This window comes from Mytilus trossulus, chromosome 9, assembly GCF_036588685.1.
Source record: "Mytilus trossulus isolate FHL-02 chromosome 9, PNRI_Mtr1.1.1.hap1, whole genome shotgun sequence".
In the NCBI taxonomy this organism is placed as follows: domain Eukaryota; kingdom Metazoa; phylum Mollusca; class Bivalvia; order Mytilida; family Mytilidae; genus Mytilus; species Mytilus trossulus.
The window spans coordinates 37,077,624-37,103,796 of NC_086381.1; the positions used below are offsets into that span (position 1 = coordinate 37,077,624).

A 26,173-nucleotide genomic window follows, 5' to 3' on the forward strand; every position below is an offset into this window, starting at 1 on the left:
TTATACGCACACAGTATATATAATTCATCAATAACCTTGTCACTATAGACCTCAAAAGGTTGACTAGAGTATACAAATATCTTATTGTAAATAAGGCTTTTCTCTATATAGCTGCTAAAGATGACCATCTCTGTGGAATAATAAAATATGCACAATGTCTCCAATGTCTAAAATAGGGAGAGTGGTATGCTATTTGAATTGATTGTCAATTAACCTTTGCAACAACTCTTTTAAATTGGTCTGTTGCAAGGTAATTAGCGCAAAAGAAAAGCCTGTAACAAAGTTTTGAGACTGAGCAATGCACCTATACAAATGAACAGGAATAGGTAGATAGAAATCAATAAAGCATAGGAAAATATTAAACAAATACACATAAGTAATACCAAAAAGGAACCGATCACAAAAATACAAAAAGCAAACAGTATGACAAAAACTGAATAAACTACTTGACAAGTCCAATAGACAATAAGTTTGTAATCATAATTTTGTATGTCTTCGTTCAAATATGGGCTGACCTTCTCATCAATGATATTAGTACACATTCGTATATAGTTTATACATGCTGTAATACACAGTCTAATAACATTTAGGACATATGATGCCACTGATGAAAACGTTGATGTTATATAAGTATTGCTTTCGCTCAAGAACCCTAAGTGTCGCACAACTACATCTTCTAGGAAATCAGGTTTTTCCGAAAACCATTCAGTTAATATACATACACCAAGATATAAGAAGCAAACTGATGTGAAGATCAGAAAGATGATTGTAGCAAAATGGGCAACACTATTATCTGGAACAGAAAAAAAAGAATTTTAATGTCAATATTTTGTAAATGCAAACCCTATAAATAATTTTTAAGTACATTATTTCTGTTTTTTTTCTCTCGACTGGTACGAAGTAGGAATTACAAACTGGCAGCAGCAGCAGTGGCTTACACTATTTGCATTAAGCATTATATTTCAGTTTCAGAAAACCTAGATTCTTAATACCTTTTATACATGTGAATTGTGTTATGAAGTTCTGTCTGTCAAATATCCACTGGACCTCATTTTCATCATTCAGCGACTGCTTATACAACTATAGCTTATTTATCGTGTGAATTTCTTATTAATTTTGAGTAATAGGATAACTATATTTTTGATATGGGAGCCTGGAGTCCGTTTATTAGTTACTACAAACGATAGGTCAACAATATTTTCTGACTGGAATGGTTGTGAAATGTACAAATCTTTCTGGCCGGATTCATCTTATCTTTTAACTTACTAGTACCTCATTTAAAAAAATAGAATAATGGTTTATCGGTCAATGTAATTAAGTTTTCTTAGTTATTTCTGTTTCACAAATACTATATACCAATGGATTAACAATACTTGATGTATGGTATGATTGTAAGGCGTACATGTTTGTCTAACATGGTTTATCCGACCTTTAATTTACTAGTATCTTATTTCATAAATTATGGATAATATTGAACTCATGTAATACTATGCAATTTCTGTATCCATTAAGCATAAATTCAATCATGATCCATACATTGAAGCAGACGAGATATTTCAGCGTGTGTACGTTGTTAATATTGTATTTCACTTCATAATGGCGTTTTTATGGTATATACGATCCTTTTTGAAAGTTTTGTTTTCTTGTGCACAACATTAAGTTAATATATAGTTGGATTTAATAAATACAACTAAACAATGATCTGCATATAATGATTATAATATTCAAACTATACCTCATGTGACTCCGCTAAAATTTTCTCATGCAATCTGGTCTTGTTCATGAAAAAAAGTTCTCTTTACTTTTTCATTCGTCATGCTTTCACAATAAGTTGACATCCCCACTTGACTGTATGTATATGGTTTTTATTCATAATTAATTTTTGTTACTACTATTGTTTACATAATTGGAATATAATCGTTATAAAAAAGGGACAAACATACTAGTTTTAACTTACCTTCAATAAACATTATTGAATCAAGGACCTTTTTCTCAATTAAGAAAATCATCCGTCTGAAACCTAAAAATTTAGATAAAATTTTCATGTACATTAAAAAAACATTTTGCGCTGAAACGAAATAAAGCGATAGAATGATTTTGGTTGTCGTCTGTAATAATTGTCTCCCGCCACGCTTGAGACAGGACTTTCACATGAGTTCGGAAACCTAATGCTCATAAACTGCATAGAAAACAAATCCATTTCCATATCCTGCAGTTTATTTTTATTTTTATTTTTAACTTTTTTGTTGTTGCATAAAACCATCAAGAATCCTGCCTCCTGCATTTGAATATGGTATATCACTATTTAAATTCTTGCCATTATTAATTCAACAACATAATCAACACCTCATTGTTCTATAAAACCCGAAAGAGTAAACCATAAAACGTAAAACATTACAGCAAGCCTAACGAAATGGTACAAAAACGTAATCCATTATCCAAAAATATATGAGAATTGTACACGTAATTTGATCAGATTATATATTTATTCATACCTTTTACAGGTGGAGTAGATCTATTCCGAATGTTGGCTCGTTTAAGTTCTAGATTTAATACACCTGTAACACAATTATGATGATATGAAGTTAGGGGAACGTTATACTCATACGTGCGATTAAACACAATTTACCAACATTTCTGGGATATAAAACTATTTCTTATTCACGAATACAAACGTATTGTAGAAATATAATTAAACTACGCCTTTTTGGCAGTAACAATAATTGCCTTTGAAATATTCATTTCTTGAAAAACAAACTCTCCAATTTTCGTACATAAAGTCTACAGATCAAGTTTATATAATTTGAAATGGCCTGAGCATGCAGGCATGATCAATCAATTTCATTATGGATTTTTCTTCATTGTAATTAGCAAATTAATTTGTTGCACTCAGTTGTCAAAGAAACTCAATGTTGTGACTCGTAGTTGACAATTAACGATATTTGTTTGCAGAAACCCTGAAGATATCTGTTTATACTCAACACCTTTTTAACAAATTTTGTCGATCGGAATTTGAAATAAACCCAGTGGTTTTGTTCATAAACATGACATGAAGCAAATTGCGCGTGCTCAGTATATTCCAACATTATAATCCTTCATCTTGTTGATGTAAGCTGATCCTAATTCAATCTTGTTTCTTACATGAATTTACACATTCAAGTTACGCCAGGACATTACAAACAATGTTTAGGCTCTTTTTAGACAAACTGAATTTTATAATAATATTGCATGGTCAATAAAGGCAACAGTAGTATACCGCTGTCCGAAAGTCATAAATCGATTGAGAGATAAAAAAAAATCCGGTTTACAAACTAAAACTGAGGTAGACAAATCAAATAAGAGGAAAACAACGAAAACAAACAAAAACATTGAAGTGCAACAAAAACCCAAAACGACAGTGCAACACACTGAGAAACGAACTATAACGTCAATATCAGAGCATTAACTCTATTGAATTTTGAATTTCAGAAGATATGGGTTTTGAATCCCAGAGACCAATGTTAACCTTAAAATCTTACTATTCTGAATTTGTAGACTCTCACAAATTGCTTCTGCTCTTTCAAATTTGTCTTTCATTTCCTCGAACTCTAGCACCTTCTGGTCTAAACAAACATTTACCAGGAATTAAAAATGAATAACTGATTCGAAGATTGTTTCACGATAATGAAAAAAAAGATGTGGATCAATTGTGAAAGTATAATAGTGCTGCCCTTGCCTGCCTCAGATTTATTTCTAGAATTCACGTAAAATTTGTAATGATGTGTTAGGAAAAGCTGAATTCAGATTGTTTCCTTTCTTCAAAAAGCAATGCATTATTAATTTTCCATATTTTGAACATTCAGTTATACATTTCAACGATAAATGAGCCTTTATTCGTTTCTTGCCTTTGCAAATCAAACGCTACTTCTTGAATATGTAGTGAGTTTATTGTGGACTCTATTGGATAGTTGCCCCATTTGCAATAATTCCACATATCCTTAATTTGATGGCCTTGACCTTTTGTGGGTTTGCATTCGCCGTTTCATTCCTAATTTTATTTAGTTTTTCTATGTTGTGGTGTGTATGTTTTTATGTATCTTTCGTTTAATTGGTTTAAAAGAAAGAATATTGATTGACAGCACAAGTTTAAACTTACCTATATCACTCAACAATACTGCATTTAAGGTCTGTACCTCTTCTACTTCAGAATGTAAATGGTTATTGCCTGGTTTAGAGGGATATGAAAGTCGGTAACAAATAAAGTAATATAAGAAAATGTCAAAAGAAAGTAAAACATGGTTTCAATTACCAGGAAGGGTATATTTGGTGTGTTGTTTTTTCGTCAAAGATTTGCGTATCTTTCATGAAGAAATAATTGAATTAATTAAATTGTATATATACAGGTATGACTTTCTGTTCCTCTGTTCCTAAAGATGAAATGAGCCAGTAGAATGCCCATCCGGTTGCGAGGCATACATGTTTTCAGAGGGTAAAGCAGCCGAAAAAACTAGATCGTATATAACCAATATCCTGCATTTACTATGTGAAATATTTCTGTTAACCCTGACCTCATTTTCACGGTTTAATGGCTGAAATTTAATATATATATATATTTTTAACACTGGTTTAGTATGTTTCGTGGATTTTAATTGGTTTACGCAAATCAATAAAAAAAAATCCCTGGTGTTGTTAATCCTTATACTCAGGAGAAACTTCACAGGAGTTTTTCTTAGTTCCATGTTTTTTTCTTGTGAACAAATAAATTCTGTAGATTATCCATCATGTCTGTAGTGAAACAAGTAATCCACTTACAAGTTTATCATTTGCATTCATTTTAATAAATTCATCACTAGGCTGCCACATTGTCAATTAATGGGATTACTGGCCTAGCTATATAAATGACCTTAATTACTTTGACGTCACACAATATTTGGCGTAACGCTCGTAACAATGAACACCAAATTTAAATAAACAGATTATATTTTCGTGCCCTGGATTAAAAGTCTTATATTTGACTACATGTAGGGTTCTAGTACAGATAATACCATTCAATCCTCAAATGTCAAAATCCTGAATTCTAATAAAACGGTTTTTTTTTAAATATTTTTTTTTTTTTATGTCAGGTTATATTTTGTTCTCATATTTCTCAAATCGGACTATCCGTAGACATAGTAATGTGGATTCATTTATTTTCGTGGGTACCAATTTTCGCGGATTAAGAAAAACTTGCATATTCGTGGATATTTAATTTCGTGCTTTTGCTGAAGTCTAAAATTATCAATTCCGTTCAAGTGAAAGATGTTGAAAGGCCACATAAAGTGTCAGGTTGAAGAGCATTTGATTCAAAATTCCTTAAAGTGTGTCAAAAAGAGAAAAAGGAAGAAAATTCTTAGTTTTACGAAAAATCCAACTATTTTTTTTACAGCTAAATTACAAATTGTTACACAAGAGACCTAACGACACAGAAATCAACAGCTATAGGTTACCGTAAGGCTTCCAAAGAAACGTAAATGAACATATAGTACCATTCCTTGGGTCGCTTTACGAAACATGTTTTTAATATCTTTATCTCACTTACCTTCATTTGATGGATTCTGGCGCAAATTGTCAATAGTTGCTGTTAGTTCATCAACGGAATCGTTTAGTCTTGTCCGTTCAATAAACAGTTCTGTAAAGTATATCACAAAGTCTCTGTTAAGGACTTTAAAACAATGAACTATTTTCAGTCAATTTAGGAACCAAAACATTTTCTTAAGATATGAAATTTACGATGCTTTTAAACAGAAGCAATAATGGTAATCACTTTAAACATGTCTAAATAAAGGCAACCGTATACCGCTGTTCGATAGTCAGAAATCGGCTGAGAAAACAAATCCGGGTTCCAAACTACAACTAATGGAAACACATCAACATGTATAAGAGGAATATAACGAAACAATAGAAACAAAAAGTGCAAAAATAACCGACAATATAACATACACAGAAACGATCTGTAAGATAACAACTGCCATTGTCCTGACTTGGTACTGGACATTTTAAGAAAAAAATACATTGAAAATCACATTAAGGTGGTATGGGTGTCTTCCGCCATCTTGGATTATAAAAAACAGAGAACCAAAGGTCTAGATTTTCTATTAAGTTAGCAAAATTTGATGCACGAATGTAGATATTTTATGTAAATTTTTATTTAACAGAACCAATTTATAAGAAAATAACTTATAGATATTAATATTTTTGCAAATGTTGATTATTTTTGGTTGTTTTAAAAAAAATTAATCAAATTGCTATTTTAAGGGGAGGTAACTCTAAAACAGTGCATTTTCTGAAGGATTTTACATGGAATTTTCCTATTTTGTATTTTAGCCAAAAAAAACGTACGGTGACCCTATCTTTTCTTTTGATATTCTCAAAGCATTTTCTGAAAGCTATCTTTTCCTTAAGTATTTAACAATTCTATCAGTTTGTTTATTTTTTAATCACATAATGGTGTTCTTTCATGTACAATCCATACAAAATGTGTCATTTTGTCACGTCCTGTAGCTTGGGAAAATACGCGGTGACCTATCATTTTTATTTTATTTTTCAACCTATATCAACATGATCAATAGATACTACGTTTTGGCAAAGTATGAACAAATTCTATCATTTTTATTTTAGACTCCCATAACACCTTAAACTATTTTTTTTTTAAAAACTTTTGTAATTTATCTGTGTACTATAAAAGTTCTTTGGGGTACGAGAATAAAAGATCAATATACGGCTCAGAGTATAATAATAAAATTTCGCTTATCTCTTCAGTTGTTTATTAAAACAGCAAAAAATCAAAACTTCAAATTTTCTCGCACATTGCCTGAATAGAAAGTAAAACACACAAACAAATAGCAAATTAAAGGTAGCATAGGGATACTTTGACAAGACAGAATAAAACTAAAATTGCAATACAAATAAAAGTAATTAGAAATAAAGCCTCTCTATTTCAACAATAATATGATAATAATGATATGTTCGAATATTTTTAAGAAACTGTGAACAGTATCTTTTTTGCATATTACAAGATTGAAATGTGCAACTTACACCAAATGACTTATGGGCTCTTCATTTGAGATTTTTTCTTATGTTTTGTTTATGAAAAGCGTTGGTGAAGATGCGCGTTGGAAAATTGGACAAAGATGCAAAAATGCGCTGGTCATTACCCTTAAGTAAAAAAGAGAAAGAAGAAACAAACGGGATAAAAACACAATTGAAAAAAAAGAAATAGATTAACAACACTATGATAAAAAAAAATTGACGAAAGACAAACAACGGTCCACAAAACATAACATGGAAAACATGGCATAAACGACACGAACCTTATAAAAAAACTGTTTAACTTTGATAACTTACCTTTGATAGATTCAGTGTCCAAGTATATAGACTGTACTGTTGTGAATGGTTCCCTGCATTCTGGACATCGATTGTTGTGTCTATTTCTCCAGTCCCTGATACATCGATTGCAGTAAAGGTGTCCACAAGGAATACAGCACACTGGTTGTTCAAGGTGTTCAAGGCAAATGGAGCATATTGTCATTGTGACTTTTTAACTTTTCGACTATTTTAATTGGTGCATGAAATAAGACAGTTCCAAAATATAATATTTCAAATTGACTTTAAAAACAGAAAACTAAGTATGCATCACTAGTTACAATCTAAAAATGTAAATGTTTGGACAACAAATGCTGCATTTCGTCTGTGCTGGACAAATATATTCTCAAGGTTCATCAGGTAGAATCAACCAAAGATCGGCTGTCGGTATAAACGTGGCTGCATACATTCTATCTCGCACAGCGAAATGAACGCAGGTACAAGTGAGAAATAGATTCCCCGTACACTTTAAAATATCATCTCACCTTATTCATAGACCATTTTGTGCATTTTAACTTCCTGGTGTGAGAATTTAAAAATAGATATGTCAATGTATCTTGGTAAAACGTTATGATTCTTCCCAGTGTTCATTACTGGATTATTTTTATACAGGTTTCAGACACTTTCATTACTTTGTTGAGGTTCCTTTTTTCATAAAGCTCCTAAAGTTATTTTCCTATTATACAGACTTCGATAAGCTGTAGGTGGAATTTTAAGATCTGATAATTCCTAGGTCAGGGTCTCCTACCTTTAATGGTAGAAAAATATGAGCTTACCTGTAAGAACTCATTTCGTGCAATTTGAGCTTGAGTCTGTTGACTATTAGGAGTCTGAGGTCTAGCCTGCAACATCTGTTGTGGTGGGGAAGGAACTCTGGTCTCCTGTTGATTTGTGCCGAAAATACGGGACTTGTCTCGAAAATAACATTTACATCTTGAACTTTAGTTCTCTAATTTGCACTACAGTAACTGGCGTAAAACCCACAAGGGCAGTTGCCATTAAACTCTATCTAGTAGTAAATATCCACTCCTAAATATTTTTTTTCTTTTGAACGGAGACATCGACAAATCTAGTTTATATAGGTTTGTTTTAACAATGTGTGTTGAAAAGTATGTTATGAATTTGTTTTATCTTACATGTGATACTTTATTGTTTTTAGAAAGCAAAATTCTGACTCATGATTCTGTCATGAAAATATTGTAATTATAATACAAGGACTGCATCTATAATTTTATATTGTTGTGAAGCATGTGTTATAAGAAATTTAAAAGTTGTTATGCATATGTATAAAAATGCATAATATGTATAAAACTTCACTGTTTGATAGAAATGACCTAAACAAATCCTACTTTCCACATAAATCCATGTAGATTTAGTAAAATTCTGTATGTCAAATGTAAATGATCATTTCTTCTCTTTCTAATTTCAATCAAACTAACTTTCTTTTCTATCTTGTTATAGATAATGCACGGTATAAAGAATATATTATTTTATTTGAAAACACAGAAGTTATCGAATCTCTTCTCCATATTGGATATTACCTATACTAAAATGTCACTTTTTTTTTGTTGATATCTGAACATTCTGAACATTTATCTTAAAGACTCAACATGAAATTCAATCAACCAGTTAGGCAAGTGAGATATTTCCGTGCAGGTTTCTTGCTTCAACTGTTTACCAGTCACTATCATTAATTTGACTTAAATATACGAGTATAAAATGCTAATATTTTGAGATTTTTTTTGAAAATGTACGAAATGACTTTCATGATCTTACAATGCTTTTCTCTTTTCACCAAAGTATCAGACGACCTTTTAAGTTATTATTGCAAATTTTTAACAAATCTCGTAGGATTGTATTGTCTTCTTTTCTTGAAAATTGAAATGGGATAGACAAGGTATAGAAAGCAAACATAATCAAAGGTTAAAATCTGCAAAAATACCAATGTGATTGAAACCATCAATTGACTCCAGTTATTGCCGTTGGGAATAAACAGGAGGCTCTTAAGACTATGAATCGCTCACTTGTAATATTTTGCTTACATTTTCATCAATGATTATTTTTGCTTTTCTATATACGTACAAGGACAAAAAATACAAACTGTATACTAGATACTCTGAAATTCATTCAGCTCAAGTTTGGCTGACTTTGAGCTTTACACCGCTGGGTCAATGCCACTGCTGGTGGACGTTTCGTCCCCGAGGGTTTCACCAGCCCAGTAGTTAACACTTTGTTATTGACATCAATATCAATAATGTGGTAATTTTTATAAATTTCCTGTATACGAAACATTGAACTTTTTGAAAAACTAAGGATTTTCTTCTCCAAGGCATAGATAACCTTAACCGTATTTGGCACATTTTTTTTGGAATTTTGGATCCATAATGCTCTTCAACTTTGTACTTGTTTGGCTTTATAAATATTTTGATTTGAGCGTCACTGATGAGTCTTATGTATGCGAAACGCGCATCTGGCGTACTAAATTAGAATTCTGGTACCTTTGATAACTATTTGGTTGGCCGATTGTATCGAAAGAATCCCGTATGACTGACATTGTTTATATTTTGACCAAGCCGTCGGATAATTGACAAATGACAAAAGTTTGATTGAACAACTGTACACAGGTGTCATACAAACTCGATAATCACATGGGTTATGTCACACGTCAAGGATGAGTAAAGGTAAATACCGGTTATAATAGAAATGTGCATGTTTTTGTCGAATCATCGATCGGAAGGTTTTGATGCCAAAAACATTTGAAAGCTTTTAAATTCCGCTATTTAGATACTAGCTATTTCATATTTCAATGTGGATTTGAGGAGGAACTTCACTCGTCCAGCATGCTCATGATCAGTCACATTGATCAAACTGACAGCTGAAAACATTGAATTAACGACAGTTCGTACATATCACAGCCTCCTCAGTGTTACGAATGGGTTTTCAACAATCGTGGACAGAAGCTTCTTACAATAAAAAAAAAGTATAGGGAGTAATATCTTTATTAATCTTTTCCCCCATTTTTGTTCAGCCTGCGATTAACAGCAAAAGTAGGCGAGACACCGGATTCAATAGAACACTTACAATTTTTTTTCAATACTATGCTCCATAACCGTAGTGTGCCTCAACCAAATATTACGAAAATTAAACACAATATTTATAACCACAAGACCAAGATCAAGTTCGAATTTTGGTGACACCATTTTACTGTTATGGTAAGGGTTATGCTCTGTTATAAATGGAAAAAAAAGTACTATAAAATCACAGGCCCTAGATATGGCATTGGCAAATAGAGAAATTAACAGAGCTTATTGTATATTTGATTACTTTAGGTCAACAGTTTAAGGTTGAAACAGAAAAATCAACATTTAAAATGACAAACTTATGAAAAAAGGGATTTTTGATAATTGGTGAAAAGAAAATGGTTTAGTTAAAAACATCAAAGGTGTTCAATACATATTTGAAATAATACAAATCTAGAACCTATTTGAAATAATACACATCTAAAGTTGCAAACTTCCCAGAGGTGCTATCCAGAACTTTGATTTTAGATCTATCCTACCTTACTGAACACATTTTTCACAAAAATCAAGATAATAACAAAAAAACTCTTTAAAATTACCAATTTAGTGTCTGCAAAGTTTAAAGGTATTTGGGCCAGTAGTTTCAAAGGAGAAGATTCATGAAATAGTTTTACGTCGACGACGACGGACGCAAAGTAATTGCATAGGCTCACATGGGGCTAGCTGGCAGAGTAGTTAATGTATAAAATAATGGATATTCTGTCCCCTCTGTGTAAGCGGAAGCAGTTTTTGCCAATAAATAATTGTGTTTGCAGATATGCAATTCAGAGTACTGCCTATTATTCCGAAAGCAAATTTAATGAATTATTTTTTATTTTGATGTTATTTGTTAGTTTTGTTAGATTGTGTTTTTGTCAAATCTATATGCATTTTTATTTACTCCATACACACAATACTACCGGTATACTGTGAGAAATTAAATTTGACCACATGTTATGATAAAAAAAATATATGGATACATTGCTACAAATGAACGATCAATATATTTGTTTTTGTGTCTTTAGAAATTCCTATTTTCACTTGCACTCATAAATTAATATAAACGATTATGTGTATCCCAAATATTGTTACTGTTATCTTATTTTACTTTAAGAGTAATATCTTGATTCTTTGAAATTTGCAATGAACATATTCAAAGTACTTTTCAAAAGAAAATATTTAAGTTGTTTTTTTAACAAAGACCTGGTAAAATAAAAAAAAACAACCATAATGCCTACACCGGTAGAATAGTCATTGCTATATAAATATACTATTTTGCCGGCCTTACTTTGATATTTTTATTTTCTATTTTGACGTTGCCGGTGCCGGCAAAATTGTTATACAATGTAACACTAATTACCAAGTGGTCGAAAAAGTCGTTATGACTGGTCTTGAAAACCATCTTACGTCAAACTCATTTCCGGGATTTGATGCGACTGTCATACAAGTGAGAGATTTAGCGCTATAACATCAGGTTCAATCCACCATTTCTACATTTGAAAATGTCTGTCCTAAGTGAGGAATATGACAGTTGTTATCGATTCGGATACGACTGTCATACAAGTGAGAGATTTAGCCCTATAACATCAGATTCAATCCACCATTTTCTACATTTGAAAATGCCTGTCCCAAGTGTCCAAAGAATATGACAGTTGTTGTCCATTGGTTTGACGTGTTTTATCATTTGATTTTGCCATTTGATTAGGGACTTTCCGTTTTTAATTTTCCCCGTAGTTCAGTTTTTTCGTGATTTTACTTTTTAGGCTTGCATCTAAATTTTGGTCGAAAACAACGTCTGTGTTGCTGAGTGCGTTAAAAACCTATGCGTTTATTTTTAGAAAGCTTTGGAAATGGATAAACATAATAGATCAGAAACATTGGACGGAGTTAAGTATCTTCATATACATTTTACGTATCGATGTCAATATTGACTTGTTATGAATATGTTAAAGGCTTTGCGAGCGGGGGCACGGGTCTATTTACAAGAATTCTTTACCAAACCGACGTGAGTACATAGATAAGGAAATGCCATGGTTTTATATATAATATATGGTCATTTTTATATATTTCCTGTGTACAAAATTATGAATCTTTCGAAATACTTGTTCTTATCCCAGGCAAAGAATACCTTAGCCGTATTTGGCATAACCTTTTGGAATTTTTGGGTCCTCAATGCTCTTCAACTTTGTACTTGATTTGCTTTATATCTATTTAGATCTGAGTGTCACTGATGAGTCCCGGGTAGACGAAACGCGCGTCTGGCGTATTAGATAAAGCAGCAGCCGCTCGGTAGAATGATTTGTCAAGAGAACTACGAAAAAGTTCATTCTGTGAATGTTTTTTAGAAAACCATGAAAACTCATTTATTCAGATATGCCTTTTTTCATAGTTACTAAAGTTATTGCTTGAAATTTTACCAAATATTATTGAATTCAAAATAAAACTAATTTTTTATTTGTACAGTTTTATGATCTTTTCATTTTACCATGTACATTTATAAATTTTATTGTTTAACAGTCAATTTAATTTAATATAGCGTTTTAATAATGATAATTATGATAAGAATTTGCCAGGTACTCGCATGTTGGACTGACAACGGATCAAAAAGCAGTTATTTTTTTATCACATCCAGTGTTTTGATGGAGTCAAAAGTAGTTCAGTCATAAGGAAGCTTTTAAGTATATGTAATCACTATTACACTATAATATATATTCAATATTAGCATAAGGACTGTATTAGCATCCACGTTTATTCATAGTTTTGTTGGTCATATTGTTTGATTTCTCGAATCATCGGACTTAATTCTGATATAATTCTAAAATCAAAACACGGCATGCAAAGTTAACTGTACACTGAACTTGTGATTTTTAGATTCATCAAAGAAATTAGATTAAAATATATAATTTGACAAAAAATCCTAAAGTTTTGTTAACCTAGGGAGGTACCATTTGTTTTTTTGGAGAGCTTTTATAAGTAGTTTATCCTGGCATTGTTACATTAATTGTCATTCTGCTATTTTATTTCAAACTTGCTCATTCTGCCTTTTTTTCTTCAGATTTCATCCCAGCTCTCCTAAAAATCAAATGATAGTTCCCTTATTATCTACATGAAAAGAAATATTTAAAAACAATTTAGTTCAACGACTTCTTTTATATTAATTTATAAAAACTTCTAACGGTTGTGACATATTTACACAATATAGTAAACCAATTATAATTGTTTTCGGTTACAATGATTAATAATGGAAATAATCTTAGATTGTTATTATGCTAACCACTTGAAATTCTTCAAATACATTAGCGTAAAAGAAAGAAACTTAACAAGCTTTTGAGAAAAATCAATGAATATAAACAGATCAAAAGGAAACAATAGACAAATATCATTACAGCATAGTTAAAAATTAAACAAATTAACATAAATAAAACTAAAAAGGAAAACACAGCAAAAAAAATTAACAAATATAATATGAAAAGAACAGCATTAACTACTTGACATGCCTAATATACAGTAAGTTTGTAATCAAAATGTTGTACATCTACGCTGAAATATGTGATTGCCTTCTCAGCAATGCTATTAGTACAATTCATTATATAGTTTATACCTGTTTGAGTATACGTGCCATAAAAATAATCGACATATGTTGCGGCTGATAAAAACGTTGACGTTATGTAAGTACTACTTCCGCTCAAGAACTCTAAGTGTCGCACTACTATATCGTCTAGCATCTCGGGTTTTTCAGAAAACCATTCAGCAAATATACATACACCAAGATATAAGAAGCAAACCGATGCGAAGATCAGAAAGATGATTGTAGCAAAACGGACAACACTATTATCTGGAAATAATCAATGTCAATATTATGTAAATGCAAGCCATGTAAACAATCGTTATGTAAATTATGGCTGTTTTGTCTCGCCTGGAACAAACTACTAATTACAAACTGGCAGACGTAGCAGCAGCTTGAATTATTTGTATTAAGCATTATTTTTCAGGTTCAGAAAATCTAGATTCTTAATACCCTTCATACATGTATGCGAACCTAAATCATGGCATAATAATCAGGTCGTTGATTGTGGCCGTTATCAGGCAGAAGAAGAAGCATGTGCATTGTTTTACGAAGTTTTCGTCCGTCAAATATCCATAGACCTTGACCTTATTTTCATAATTCAGAGACTGCTTAAACAACTATAGCTTTTTTGTCGATTACACTTCTTACTTATTATGAATAATAAATAACTATAGATGGGATATGAGAGCCTTGGGATCGTTTATCAATTACTATAAGCGATAGCTACACGATATTTGGTAGGTGGAAAAGTTGTAAATTGCCAATCTGTCTGGCAGGGTTTATCTGATCTACACCTCATTTTAATAGTTTATCAATCAATGTTAAATTTTCTTGGTTAGGTCTGCATAGGTTTACACCGTTTAACAAATACTATATAACAATAGGTTAACAATATGTGATGTATGGTATGTTTGAAATCGTACATGTTTGTCTGACATTGCTTATCCGACCTTTACTAATATCTTAATTTAATAAATATATTGATACTATTAATTACATGTAATGCTATGCATTTCTGTACCCATTTAACATAAAAGAGGGACGAAAGATACCAAAGGGACAGTCAAACTCGTAAATCTAAATCAAACTGACAACGCCATGGCTAAAAATGAAATAAGACAAACAGAAAAACAATAGTACACATGACACAACATAGAAAACTAAAGAATAAACAACACGAACCCCACCAAAAACTAGGGGTGATCTCAGGTGCTGCGGAAGAGTAAGCAGATCCTGCTCCACATGCGGCACCCGTCGTGTTGCTTATGTGATTACAGATCCGGTAAAAATCTAATTCGGTAGGTCAAATTCATGAAAGGGAAGGGGATTCTAGTTACGACGTAAGGAACATATCCGATATCATTTGTGAAACGGTTATTCCATAACGGTCAACCAACTCGTGATGGCGTCCGTAAAATTTACGAAGGGATGATTTCAACTTCACCATTTGGAACTCTTAGTTTAATAGCTTCCTTGTGAGCAGTGACCCTCTATCAAGAAAATCATGATAGGAAATGCAAAGACGGGAATATCGTATCAATTGGGAGATATATACCCCGTATGCAGGTGCTGCTGGAATGTTGCTACTTAGAAATGGAAAGTTCACAATTGGAAAGCTGAAATCATTTTTTTTTGTCTTAAAGTTTTGTCTTCAACCGACCCTCATTGTCAATTTCTAGATGTAAGTAAAGATATGAAGCCGACTTAACTGTATCTGTAGTATCCTTTATCTCCAATTCGATGGGATAGATGCGATCCACATAGTCACCAAATTTTGAATTGTTTAGTGATAGAACGTCATCTATATAGCGGAAAGTAGAGTTAAAGGATATTGCTAACTTCTTATCTTTCTTCCTAAATGTTATCATGATCAGTTCATGAAAATCAGGCGAGATATTGCAGCGTGTGCATGTTGTTAAGTCACGTAACAAATTTATGCCTCTTGCGTTTCACAATAAGGTATGATAATGTTAAAACTTTCTTGTTAGTTTAATTTCAACAACCTTATTGTTCTATAAAACCAGAAACAATTAAACACAAAGCATTATAGCAAGCTTAGGTAGCAATACACAGTTAGGAGTTTAGTTTCGCATTATGGCCCCTGTGGATTTTTCAAATAGGAAAGTTACTGTGTAATAAAATTCATTTTTAGACAGATGAGTGCTAACATAGCCTTCTAAGATGGTTTATAAGAGCATCAAGATTATTTTTTACATGTTTTATGGGCTGTTTTCTGTTTGACAATCCGTATTTTCATAGCTAGACCGGCCATCGGTCCAGAAATTAATGTACTGTTTACAAACACTCTTTTTCTACACGAAGTTTTTGACGCAATTTTACAAAAAAATGAGACGAAAGACATATGATTTTCATTGGATTTGCTGAATGATATATGTACACAGTTTCAGAAATACACAGTTTCAGAAAAAGTATTACTTCAAGCGATTGAAATTCGACTTTTAGTCAAATTTTGGGGAAATATGTGACATCTTTCCCCCCCCCCCCTTTTTGCAATATTTTATAACAAATAAATGCAGATTGTTGCCATGGATACACCAAAAAGAAATTATATTTTACCATTTTATATACTGGAAATAAAATCTATGGAAGATTCTGATTACATACATATGCCCATATATTACACAAACAGTAAGCTTGATATTGCAAGACAGCAATGAAAAGGGGATGGTAAAATTCATAAGGGCAAATTTTAGTATTTTTTCCTAACTGTTTATTGCTACCTTATGTAATGGTACAAAAATGTAAACTGTTATGTATAATTATTTTGCTGATAATTTGATCAGATTATATATTTCTTCATACCTTTCGCTGTTGGAGTAGATCTTTTCCGATTGATGGCTCTTTTAAGTTCTAGATTCAATACAATTGTTACATAATTATGATGATATGAAGTTAGGTGAACATAAACATATGTCAAATAAAACACAATTCATAGGAGTTTCTGGGATATAAAACTATTTCTCACTCACGAATACAAAGGGTTTGTGAAAATATAATTAAACTACGTCTTCTTCTCAATACAGATAATTGCATTTGTAATATTCATTTCTTGACAAAAATCAACTAAAAATCACGCTATCCAATGTTCGTTCACGAAAGTTTGAATTACAAACTTAAATAATTTAAAATGGCCTGAGCATGCAGGCATGATAAATCAATCTTATTATGCAGTTTTCCTCAGAATATTGACATAGTATGATGCGCAAATTTATTTATTGTACTCAGTTGTCGTGAACCGTAGCTGACATCTTACGATATGTGTTTGAAGAAATTCTGAAAAAGATATATTTCTACTCAACACCTTTTAACAAATTATGTCTATCGGAATATGAAATACCCAACTGATGTTTTTTTCATAAGAATCATATATCTAAACATCAAAATCATTCATCTTGTTTGATGTAAGCTTATCTCAATTTAATTTACACATTCAAGTTAAATAAAAAAAACAATGTTCATGCTTTTTAAAATCAAACAAAGTTCGATTAAAGAGTTGCTTTACAATACAGTTCTTAGTGTCCTTGGGCTGTTTTTTGTTCTTTTGGTCGGATGAAAATGTCTGTTAAACGCATTCCCCATTTCCATTCTCATTTATTTTAGTTTGCATATGTTGTGTTTTGTATGTTTTTATGTATCTTTCGTTAAATTGGCATAAAATAAATAAATTTGATTGACATCACACAAGTTTGAACTTTCCTATATCACGCAACAATACTGCATTCAAAGTATGTACCTCTTCTTCTTCAGAATGTAAGCGGTGATTGCCTGGTTTAAAGAGATGTGAACGTCTATGATTATAAAAATTACTAGAGTTTACAAATAAAGTCATGTTAAAAACATTAAAAGAAAGTGAAACATGGTAATAATTACCAGGGCCTATAGGTTGCGTTTGTATTTTCGTGCAAGATTTGCGTACCTTTTTCCAAGAAATAATCGATTATTTTATATATTCAGGTATGACTGTTCTCAAATAAAGCGAAAGGCCGATAGAATGCTTATCCGGTTGCGAGTAATACATTTTTCTTCAGATGGTTATAAAGCATAAAAAATCTATATCGTATATAACCAATAATATGTATTTACCATCATGTTAAATATTTCTGTTGTCCTTGACCTCATGTCATGTTTTTATCACAAGGTATGTTTAGTAATCGTGAGTTATAAGTCAATCATCTTTTATATATTCATTTCAAGGTATAACAAAAAAAGATCTTTGGCCGAGTTTCACAATTTCATCTTAGAAACCAAGATTACAATTTTGTACGCAAGTCGTGCGTTTCGTCTACAAATTACCACACCAGTCTCGTCAGTGACGTTGAAAGCTCCCATAAAGTATGAAGTTGAAGAGTTAAAGTTTTCAAAATACAACTACAGGTTATTCCATTCTGAAGCCTACACTACGAAAATTTGCTTAGTCGCTATCAGTAAAAGGGCAATAAATCGGATGTATATATCATTGAAAAGTCACCATGACGTTCTAAATTGGGCTGTGATCAGTGCTAAGTTTTTGTGAACTGCTTGATGTCCAAAACTAAAATTCGTTTCATAATAAGCAAAACAAGCAATGCATTTCACCGCTTCCACTTTGTGAAAGGATCGACGGTGTAAATACCCTTATGCATGTTGGTTTTAGTTTACAGGCATTAACATAGATGTTTTTTTAAAGGTAAACGACAGTAAAATCTTATAAAATACTGTGCTACCCTGTGTTAACACTGATAAAAACTACAAACAAACTCTGTGTTATAATGTAGCTAAATGATAAAAGGTTCTCATACGAAATAAGTGGCATACAGTCACATTCTTTCGGTTAAGTATTAGACTACGAAACATTATTTGAATATCTTCATTCACTAACCTTCATTTGATGGATTCTGCCGTAAATTTTCGATAGTTTTTGTTAGTTCATTAACAGAATCGTTTAGTCTGGTCCTTTCATCAAACAGTTCTATAAAATATAAATATCACAGAATCAGGCACTATAATCAAAGAATTATTTTCAGTAGATATGTGAAACAATACATTGTTTCTAGATATGAAATTTATTATTCGAGGCTTTTAAACACAAGTATAACTGGTAATCACATGACATCTGCCTAATATTGCAAATCACATTAAATTTGAGCATTAAATTTTATCAGGCCTGAATAGAATTAAAAAAAAACCCAATTATATTAGTATGGTGACGAAATAGCGAAAAGTCGATGATTAAAAGAGTTCAATTACACTTCATGGTATACGGCTGAAAATTGGCACAGTCACAGAAAAATGATTTTCCTTTAATTTAAGATTGGTCGTCAAAAAGTCGTATGGTGCAGTTTTTTTTGATTTAATCTTTTATTCAGCAAATTTGACCTCAAATACAAATCATTAGAGGCATGCAGTTTGGCTTTTTATTCAAAAGCTGCACTCACATATCTTTCTTGTTTGTTTTATTCAAACATCAGACATAATGCTCTATTCATGAGGCGAAAAAGATAATACTAAAAGCCTTTTGATGGCAAATAATGAAGGTGAAAACTAATATTAACAGGGACATTTTGTGTTTTACCTAATACCAACATCAAGCAAAAAAGCGCTGATGAATGGATTATATCGTATCTTCAATAAAGTAATAAAACTGATTTTTTTTCTTTCCATGTACACATGTTTTTCTAAGGTAAGATTGTTTCAAACGATATTTTATAAAACTTTAAAAAATCTCTGCTATTCAATCATTAACTGTAAAACAATTCCCGATAATTGTGTCCCGTCCATGATTGGGCTGAATACATAGTTTTCCTGGTGTATTTTGGACTTGATATTTCTTGTTTTTGTTGATGTTTTATTGTTCGTCGAAATATTTGGGTTTCCGTTATTCTTTTTTAAGGTTATGTTATATGATTTTATTTATACTAGAGGAAAAATTAGTTTTTAGGTTGGTTATTTAAGAAATAGGGATCCAACAAAATCCCAAAAAGATAACAAAACTAGAAAGTCCGATAAAACTTGGCTTTAACATTTCGAGGAAGCAAAATTAGTTGATTTCTTTAAATAGTGTTATTTTCTTAAATGCGGAAGTGGAATAATTGATACTTTTTACCAGTTACAGTGAATCGATGTATTTTTACACAGTCATGTGATTGGTGTAATGATGAAATTTTCCGAAATTGCACGGATGATTGGGAATTTAGTTCATTCATACATTCACATCTATGATTCATGCTTTTCTCTTGAAAATTGTTTATGATTACAGTGGATACGAATGAAGCATAAGTCTCATGACATAGTAGTATTTTTCATTCTGCACTTTTGAAATTTGAAATGCAGAATAAATAAAGGCAACAGTTGTATACCGCTGTTCGAAATTCATAAATCGATAGAAAAAAACCAAAATCCGGGTTACAAACTGAGGTAAACGTAGCAAATATAAGAGAACAGAAACACTACAACAAATGTAACACACACAGAAACGATTTATATATATAACAATGGCCATTTTTTCTGATTGGTACAGGGTATTTTAAGAAAATAATATGGTGGGTTGAACCTGGTTTTGTGGCATGCAAAACCTCCCGCTTTAATGACAATGTTACATATAACATTAAAATGACAACATTTCATTGTAGGACTACAATACACATTAATGGGAGAAAATATAGGAACATTGTCATAGACCTCAAGAAAAGCATTTTGCTAAGTTATTTGATCTCAAATTCGGATATATTATAGATTTCATGTCTCTCTTTTACCAGCACATCAGTCAGTATAAACTTGTATTTCCCAGTTAACTTGTTACAAAGGATACTACAGAATCAATAATGTTTGCTTCATATCTTTATCTTTTCTTTGATTTTGAGACAGATTGACGACTACAAAGACTATAAACAAAAATCTGTGACAAAATTTTGTAGGGCGATTTTAACTTTCCAATTGTCAATTTCCCCATGTCACAATGTACTATTCTCCTCTGCGCCATCGTATAAATTGCACATATATCAAATGATACTCTACGCTTCTGCGTGGTGAGTCAATACAGACTTCATGAACAAGGGTGTACCCCTGACTACTTTAAAACAAGCCGCAGATTTAAAAGGAATATTCGAACTTATTAGTCGACGATAATATCAAAACGGCATGATAAAAGCGAAGAACGACGTAAATTACAACAAAATTCTACAAAACTCTACATAGACCGTCAAAGATTTACACGAAACTTTAGAAAAACCAGGGGTAATATCGTGTGCCCTTGGAAGGTTTAGCAGATCGTGTTTCAATGGTAACAGCTGAGTGTCAAACGTGAAATTTTGGTGACATGTACTTAATTATGAATAAGAACTGGCGACTAAAATAGACACAAAATAAGTTTTCGTATCATGAATATGTAATCGTTAAGCTCTGTCGTGACCCAACTCACTGGCAACATCTTTTTGCGGTTTAAGATTTTTAAATGCTAAGTATCAGATCTGATCTAAAAATTTGCAATTAATTTGTGTTCCATTCAGGGCCTGTCTTGTTTGTAACATATTGATACATTTGATTCGCCCTTCATGGGTTAAATGGTGTTGACAAAATCGAGCTAATCTCTTTTTGAAATTTTGGAATTCCCCAAGCTTTTGTTTAAAAACATAAACATCAGTAAAATACTGTTGACTTTAATGTTTCATTGAGACATACAGATAAAATAAAAACAGCCGACTCAAGTCATGAAATCGAAGTAAAGGCAATCTATGGTTGTGATATGTGTACTATTGTTTTTCTGTGATTGTTTTCCTCAAATTTGCCATGGCGTTTTCAGTTTTTTTTCGACTTTTAATGTCTCTCTGTTATCTCTCTTTCCGATGCTTGCATCTATTGTAAAAAAGAATCAGTCTCTAAAATAGAACATTCACAGAAAGGCTGTTTCATGTTAATTTGACCAACAGCCACTATAAACCTTTACTTGGAGTCAAACTGTAATCGGAATTACGTGGACATTCACAGAAGAAAGTTTTTTACCATCAGCAGTGCGATGTAAATGTTTATCCTAGTTCAAATTTAAAATCATTTACTAATAGTTTACAGACCAGTCTGTATGTCATAACGACCATGACAATCGGAAACTTGCAGTCATGTGATCATCGCTAGTGTAAACTGTCGGTTAACGATATTTTTTGTTGACTTTTGTTAAGAGTTGTAAGTAGCAGGACAAGCCGTTTCTTTTAATACAGGGTTCTTTTGAAATTTGTCCTAGCGGTGCACTGATGTTTCAGTTGTTTTATGTCCCTTATTTATAGATTGATATTGCCAAAGTGTATTTTTCAATGACAAAATGTTTTGATATTGATGTCCAATGATACTGGATAAAAGCTCACTATATGTGGTACACACACATTTGACTACCTCTCTATCGAAATGCACATCACGATAAATGTCAGAATTTTAACATTCATATCCGCAATATTATTATAGGATTCGTGGTTTAAAAATGTTATCGTGTTCGTTAAACAATATGGACTAATACTGACATTCGAGATTTGCTACATTGTAAACATTCCACTAACTTACGAACATATGTATTCTAGGCCTGGTCTGGCCATTGATTAACGTTCCCACATTCCAAAAGTTATTTGAGGTATGAATTACTGGTTAAAGTTACGTATATTTAGTGCTTAGTTAAACTATCCTGCATAGAAGAAAAAGTATTATCTTGGGTCACTTAGTTTGGGATTGAATAATCGAAACTTTCTTCATTTTCAAACGAATAACAGGATGTTCTATCAAAAAACATATCGTTTAAAGTTATTAATATAAAAAAGAAGATGTGGTATGATTACCAATGAGACAACTATCCACAAAAGATCAAAATGACACAGACATTAACAACTATAGGTCACCGAACGACCTTTAATAATGAGCAAAGCCCATACCACATAGTCAGCTATAAAAGGCCCCGATAAGATAATGTAAAACTTTCAACCGATAAAAATAACGGCCTTATTTATGTAAAAAAAAATGAAAGAAAAAAAAAACCAAATATGTAACACATATACAAACGACAACCACTAAATTACAGGCTCCTGACTTGGGACAGGCACATACATAAATAATGTGGCGGGATTAAACATGTTAGCGGGATCCCAACCCTCCCCTAACCTGGGACAGTGGTAGAACAATACAACATAAGAACGAACTATAAAAATCAATTGAAAAAGGCTTAACTCATCAGATGGACAAACATACAAGTGGACGTAGTTTATCTGTAAATGATTTGTATTCCTATTAATTCAAATGTATTTCATAGAAATCGTCATGACATTGCAAAACTCAATTATAAGTATGTTTTTGTTGTCTGTTTTGCATGTACCGAATTCAACATATATGGCTAAAACATAAGTTCTCACTATCATTGAGGTATGATAGGTGGTTATATTAATAAATACATATTTGTCCTCAGTTTTCTATAAACGTTGTTAACTTTTGACGAATTTTGTTCATATTACTTGAAAAAACTACATCATTTAAAACTGAAAACTGCCCCCCCCTTTTTGTAAAGTCGCATACGTGTGTTCGGAAATCTCATTTAATGATGGGTTTCCACTTTTTTGATGAAAAATTGAGCAAGGAGGAAATTTTTTTCAAGTTTTCAATCATTCTACTGTAAAAAGGGTATTTGAATTGGAGTTAGATATTCAATTTTGTTTTTCCATGAAAACGACATGTGACCTTTTATCAGGATTTCTGAAAAAACTGCACCATATTTATTATTGACGACTAGAAGAATCTCAAAGTACACATATTTCAGAATCAAATTATATATGATAAAGCCGTGTACCATTTTTGACGATTTAAAATTTCATAATTCCGACTTAGGTCACCGGGATATATAGCCATGCAATCAAAAGTAGCATGGATATGTTTGAGGGACTATTTGACAAGAAAGAATAAAACTAATATGACAATGGAAATTAAAATAATCAGAAATAAAACCTCCCTATGTCCACAATAATATTATATTGATTAAATCTACTAAAAAGCTTTAAATCAAAAGTGCACTGTGAATTATCCTAATGTCAAAAACAGACAATAGGAAGTAAAGGACAAAAGAAACAATTAAAAAAGAAAAACAACACTTTGATAAAAAAAGAAAATTGACTTGAGACAAACAACGGCCCACAAACTATTAGATAAATAGTTAGGACTAAACAACACGAATCACATTGAAAACCGTTTAACTTTGATAACTAACCTCTGATAGATTCAGTGTCTAAGCGTATAGACTGTATTTCTGAAAATGGTTCCCTGCACTCTGGACATCGATCGTTGTGTCTATTTCTCCAGGCACTGATACATCGATTGCAGTAAAGATGTCCACAAGGAATACAGCACATGGGTTTTTCTAGGTGTTCAAGGCAAATGGAGCATGTTGTCATTGTGACTTTTGATCTTTTCGATTATTTAAATGGGTGCATGAAATAAGAAAATTCCATAATATAATATTTCAAATTGACTTTAAAAACAGAAAACAAAAATGCGTTACTAGTTACAATCAACAGTCTATACAGAGTTCGGACAACACAGGCTGTGTTTCGTCTGTGCTGGACAAATGTATTTTTAAAGGTTCATCAGGTAGAATCGACCCACAGATTGGCTGTCTGCATTTTTGTTAATTTACTTTCGGATTTAACATCCCTATACCATGCATACTGACAGTTCGTGGCTGCATACCATCTATCTCGCACTGCAAAATGGATGCATGTTCAAGAGATAAAACATTAAAATATAATCTCACCTTATTTATAGATCTTTTTTTATCTTCCTGGTGTGAGAAAATCAATATCTTGAATCTAAAAATAGATATGTCAATTTATTTATGGAAAAACGTTATGAATCTTTCAAATGTGCATTTCTGGTTTAACTTTGTACAGGTTTGAAACAATTTGTTGAAGTCCCTTTTTTCATATATCTCCTAAAGTTTTTACCTTTATAAACATCCTTTGATTTCAAATGTTTGGGTTCAGGCCGTCTCTATAAATGGAAATATAGAAAATGCAAGTATAAAGTAAAATCACAAAAAAAAATGCATGTATTATGTTGGTTTAAGTGTTCGTTTTGAGATCAGAGTACTAATGATTCATCAGTAGAACAACATGAGGAACAACAGGTGGTTTATTATAGGGAACGTCTGAAAATACTAAGAGCTAAGAGTGGATAAGATAATGATATATAGAGAACTCAAACCAAAGGTCAAATCATATACACTTAAAATCGCAGATGCAATTTTGACTTAATAGTAAATTGCCATCAATTGAACAATAATTTTGTTTATTTATCATTAACAATGTTATTTATTTACTCTAGTAAATGAGGACATTTAGATAAAAATAAATATATATCATTTTAAACAGCCTAATTACAAACATTATTTTATTTAATATGTCATTCAAGCAGTAGATATGTGTTTGAGATTTTCCATCGTTGACAGATGTGTTCAAAAACAATTGTAACATTCAGATATAATCAATATTTGTTCATAAGAATTTTTTAGATGAAGTAATTTGTTTCATTTTTAAGCCCAATATACTGTGATTTCATTATATGAGGTATATCAATTTTCGTTGGTAAATATACAACCCACATTTGAATGTAAAACGAGTACTATTGCTATGACCACGCCACTCAGTAAACGTGGCCATAGGGTTTATTACGTCATTCCGCAATTCTGAAATAAACAGTTATACAGATATTTTCTAAACACCTTCACTCAGGGATGGGGTAATTGAAAATGTAATGGTAATTAAGTGTAATGCATTACAATTTTCCATGTAATTGAATGTAATGTGTAATTGAGCATTTTTTCAATTACATGTAATGGTAATTTAATTAATTACATTGAAAAAAGCATGTAATGCTCAATTACTTTTGAATTACATTTGAATTACATGTACTTTATTGGTGTTAAAGATAAGATTTTGTGTTTAATAATATAAATTGTAAAATTACATTTATTTTTCAAATATTGATAGATTACAAACTTTTTTAATTTATGAAAATCTGTATTTCATTCTGAAGTTTTTATATTATTTATTTGACCTACATACATGACAGAATTATTCTGAATAGTCTTATAATTAAAAAAAAGTGAGGAACAAATATTTGTGTTGTTCAGTTTTTAAGAAAGATCTTT

General features: G+C 31.6%; 2 protein-coding genes across 6 annotated transcripts; both read right to left on the reverse strand.

The window, feature by feature from the left end:
• Positions 1-10: 10 nt before the first annotated feature.
• LOC134685665 (uncharacterized) lies at positions 11-7,890 on the reverse strand. The gene is made up of 7 exons (XM_063545624.1): positions 7,363-7,890; positions 5,558-5,647; positions 4,136-4,204; positions 3,519-3,602; positions 2,496-2,558; positions 1,958-2,020; positions 11-793 (listed from the first exon to the last, which is right to left on the reverse strand). Exons 1-7 carry the CDS (start codon positions 7,544-7,546, stop codon positions 255-257), a joined length of 1,092 nt encoding a protein of 363 aa, XP_063401694.1. The 5' UTR covers positions 7,547-7,890; the 3' UTR covers positions 11-254.
• Positions 7,891-12,953: 5,063 nt separating this feature from the next.
• LOC134683861 (uncharacterized RING finger protein T02C1.1-like) lies at positions 12,954-24,815 on the reverse strand. 5 transcript variants are annotated; one of them, XM_063543167.1, is made up of 5 exons: positions 24,236-24,772; positions 18,887-18,976; positions 16,831-16,878; positions 14,041-14,274; positions 12,954-13,511 (listed from the first exon to the last, which is right to left on the reverse strand). In XM_063543167.1, the coding sequence occupies exons 1-5, from the start codon at positions 24,417-24,419 to the stop codon at positions 13,498-13,500; spliced, it is 570 nt and encodes a 189-aa protein (XP_063399237.1). In that variant the 5' UTR covers positions 24,420-24,772; the 3' UTR covers positions 12,954-13,497. The 5 variants fall into 5 exon arrangements, 4 of the variants coding, with proteins under 4 accessions (XP_063399237.1, XP_063399236.1, XP_063399239.1 ...); XM_063543166.1 differs by lacking the exon at positions 12,954-13,511 and adding an exon at positions 24,779-24,815 and having other exon boundaries at positions 13,520-14,274; positions 24,236-24,432; XM_063543169.1 differs by lacking the exon at positions 12,954-13,511 and adding an exon at positions 17,762-17,793 and having other exon boundaries at positions 13,520-14,274.
• Between the last annotated feature and the right edge of the window lie 1,358 nt (positions 24,816-26,173).

What these genes read in the sequence shown, in the direction of transcription:
- LOC134685665 (XM_063545624.1), bottom strand. Translation starts at nt 7,546, where the DNA reads ATGACAATATGCTCCATTTGCCTTGAACACCTTGAACAACCAGTGTGC. An exon ending in CCAGAATCCATCAAATGAAG is followed by an intron (nt 4,205 to 5,557) that starts GTAAGTGAGATA and finishes CCTCTAAACCAG; the next exon opens with GCAATAACCATTTACATTCT. An exon ending in AGTATTGTTGAGTGATATAG is followed by an intron (nt 3,603 to 4,135) that starts GTAAGTTTAAAC and finishes ATGTTTGTTTAG; the next exon opens with ACCAGAAGGTGCTAGAGTTC.
- LOC134683861 (XM_063543166.1), bottom strand. Translation starts at nt 24,419, where the DNA reads ATGACAACATGCTCCATTTGCCTTGAACACCTAGAAAAACCCATGTGC. An exon ending in GCAGAATCCATCAAATGAAG is followed by an intron (nt 16,879 to 18,886) that starts GTTAGTGAATGA and finishes TATTGAATCTAG; the next exon opens with AACTTAAAAGAGCCATCAAT. An exon ending in ATCTACTCCAACAGCGAAAG is followed by an intron (nt 14,275 to 16,830) that starts GTATGAAGAAAT and finishes GATTATTTCCAG; the next exon opens with ATAATAGTGTTGTCCGTTTT.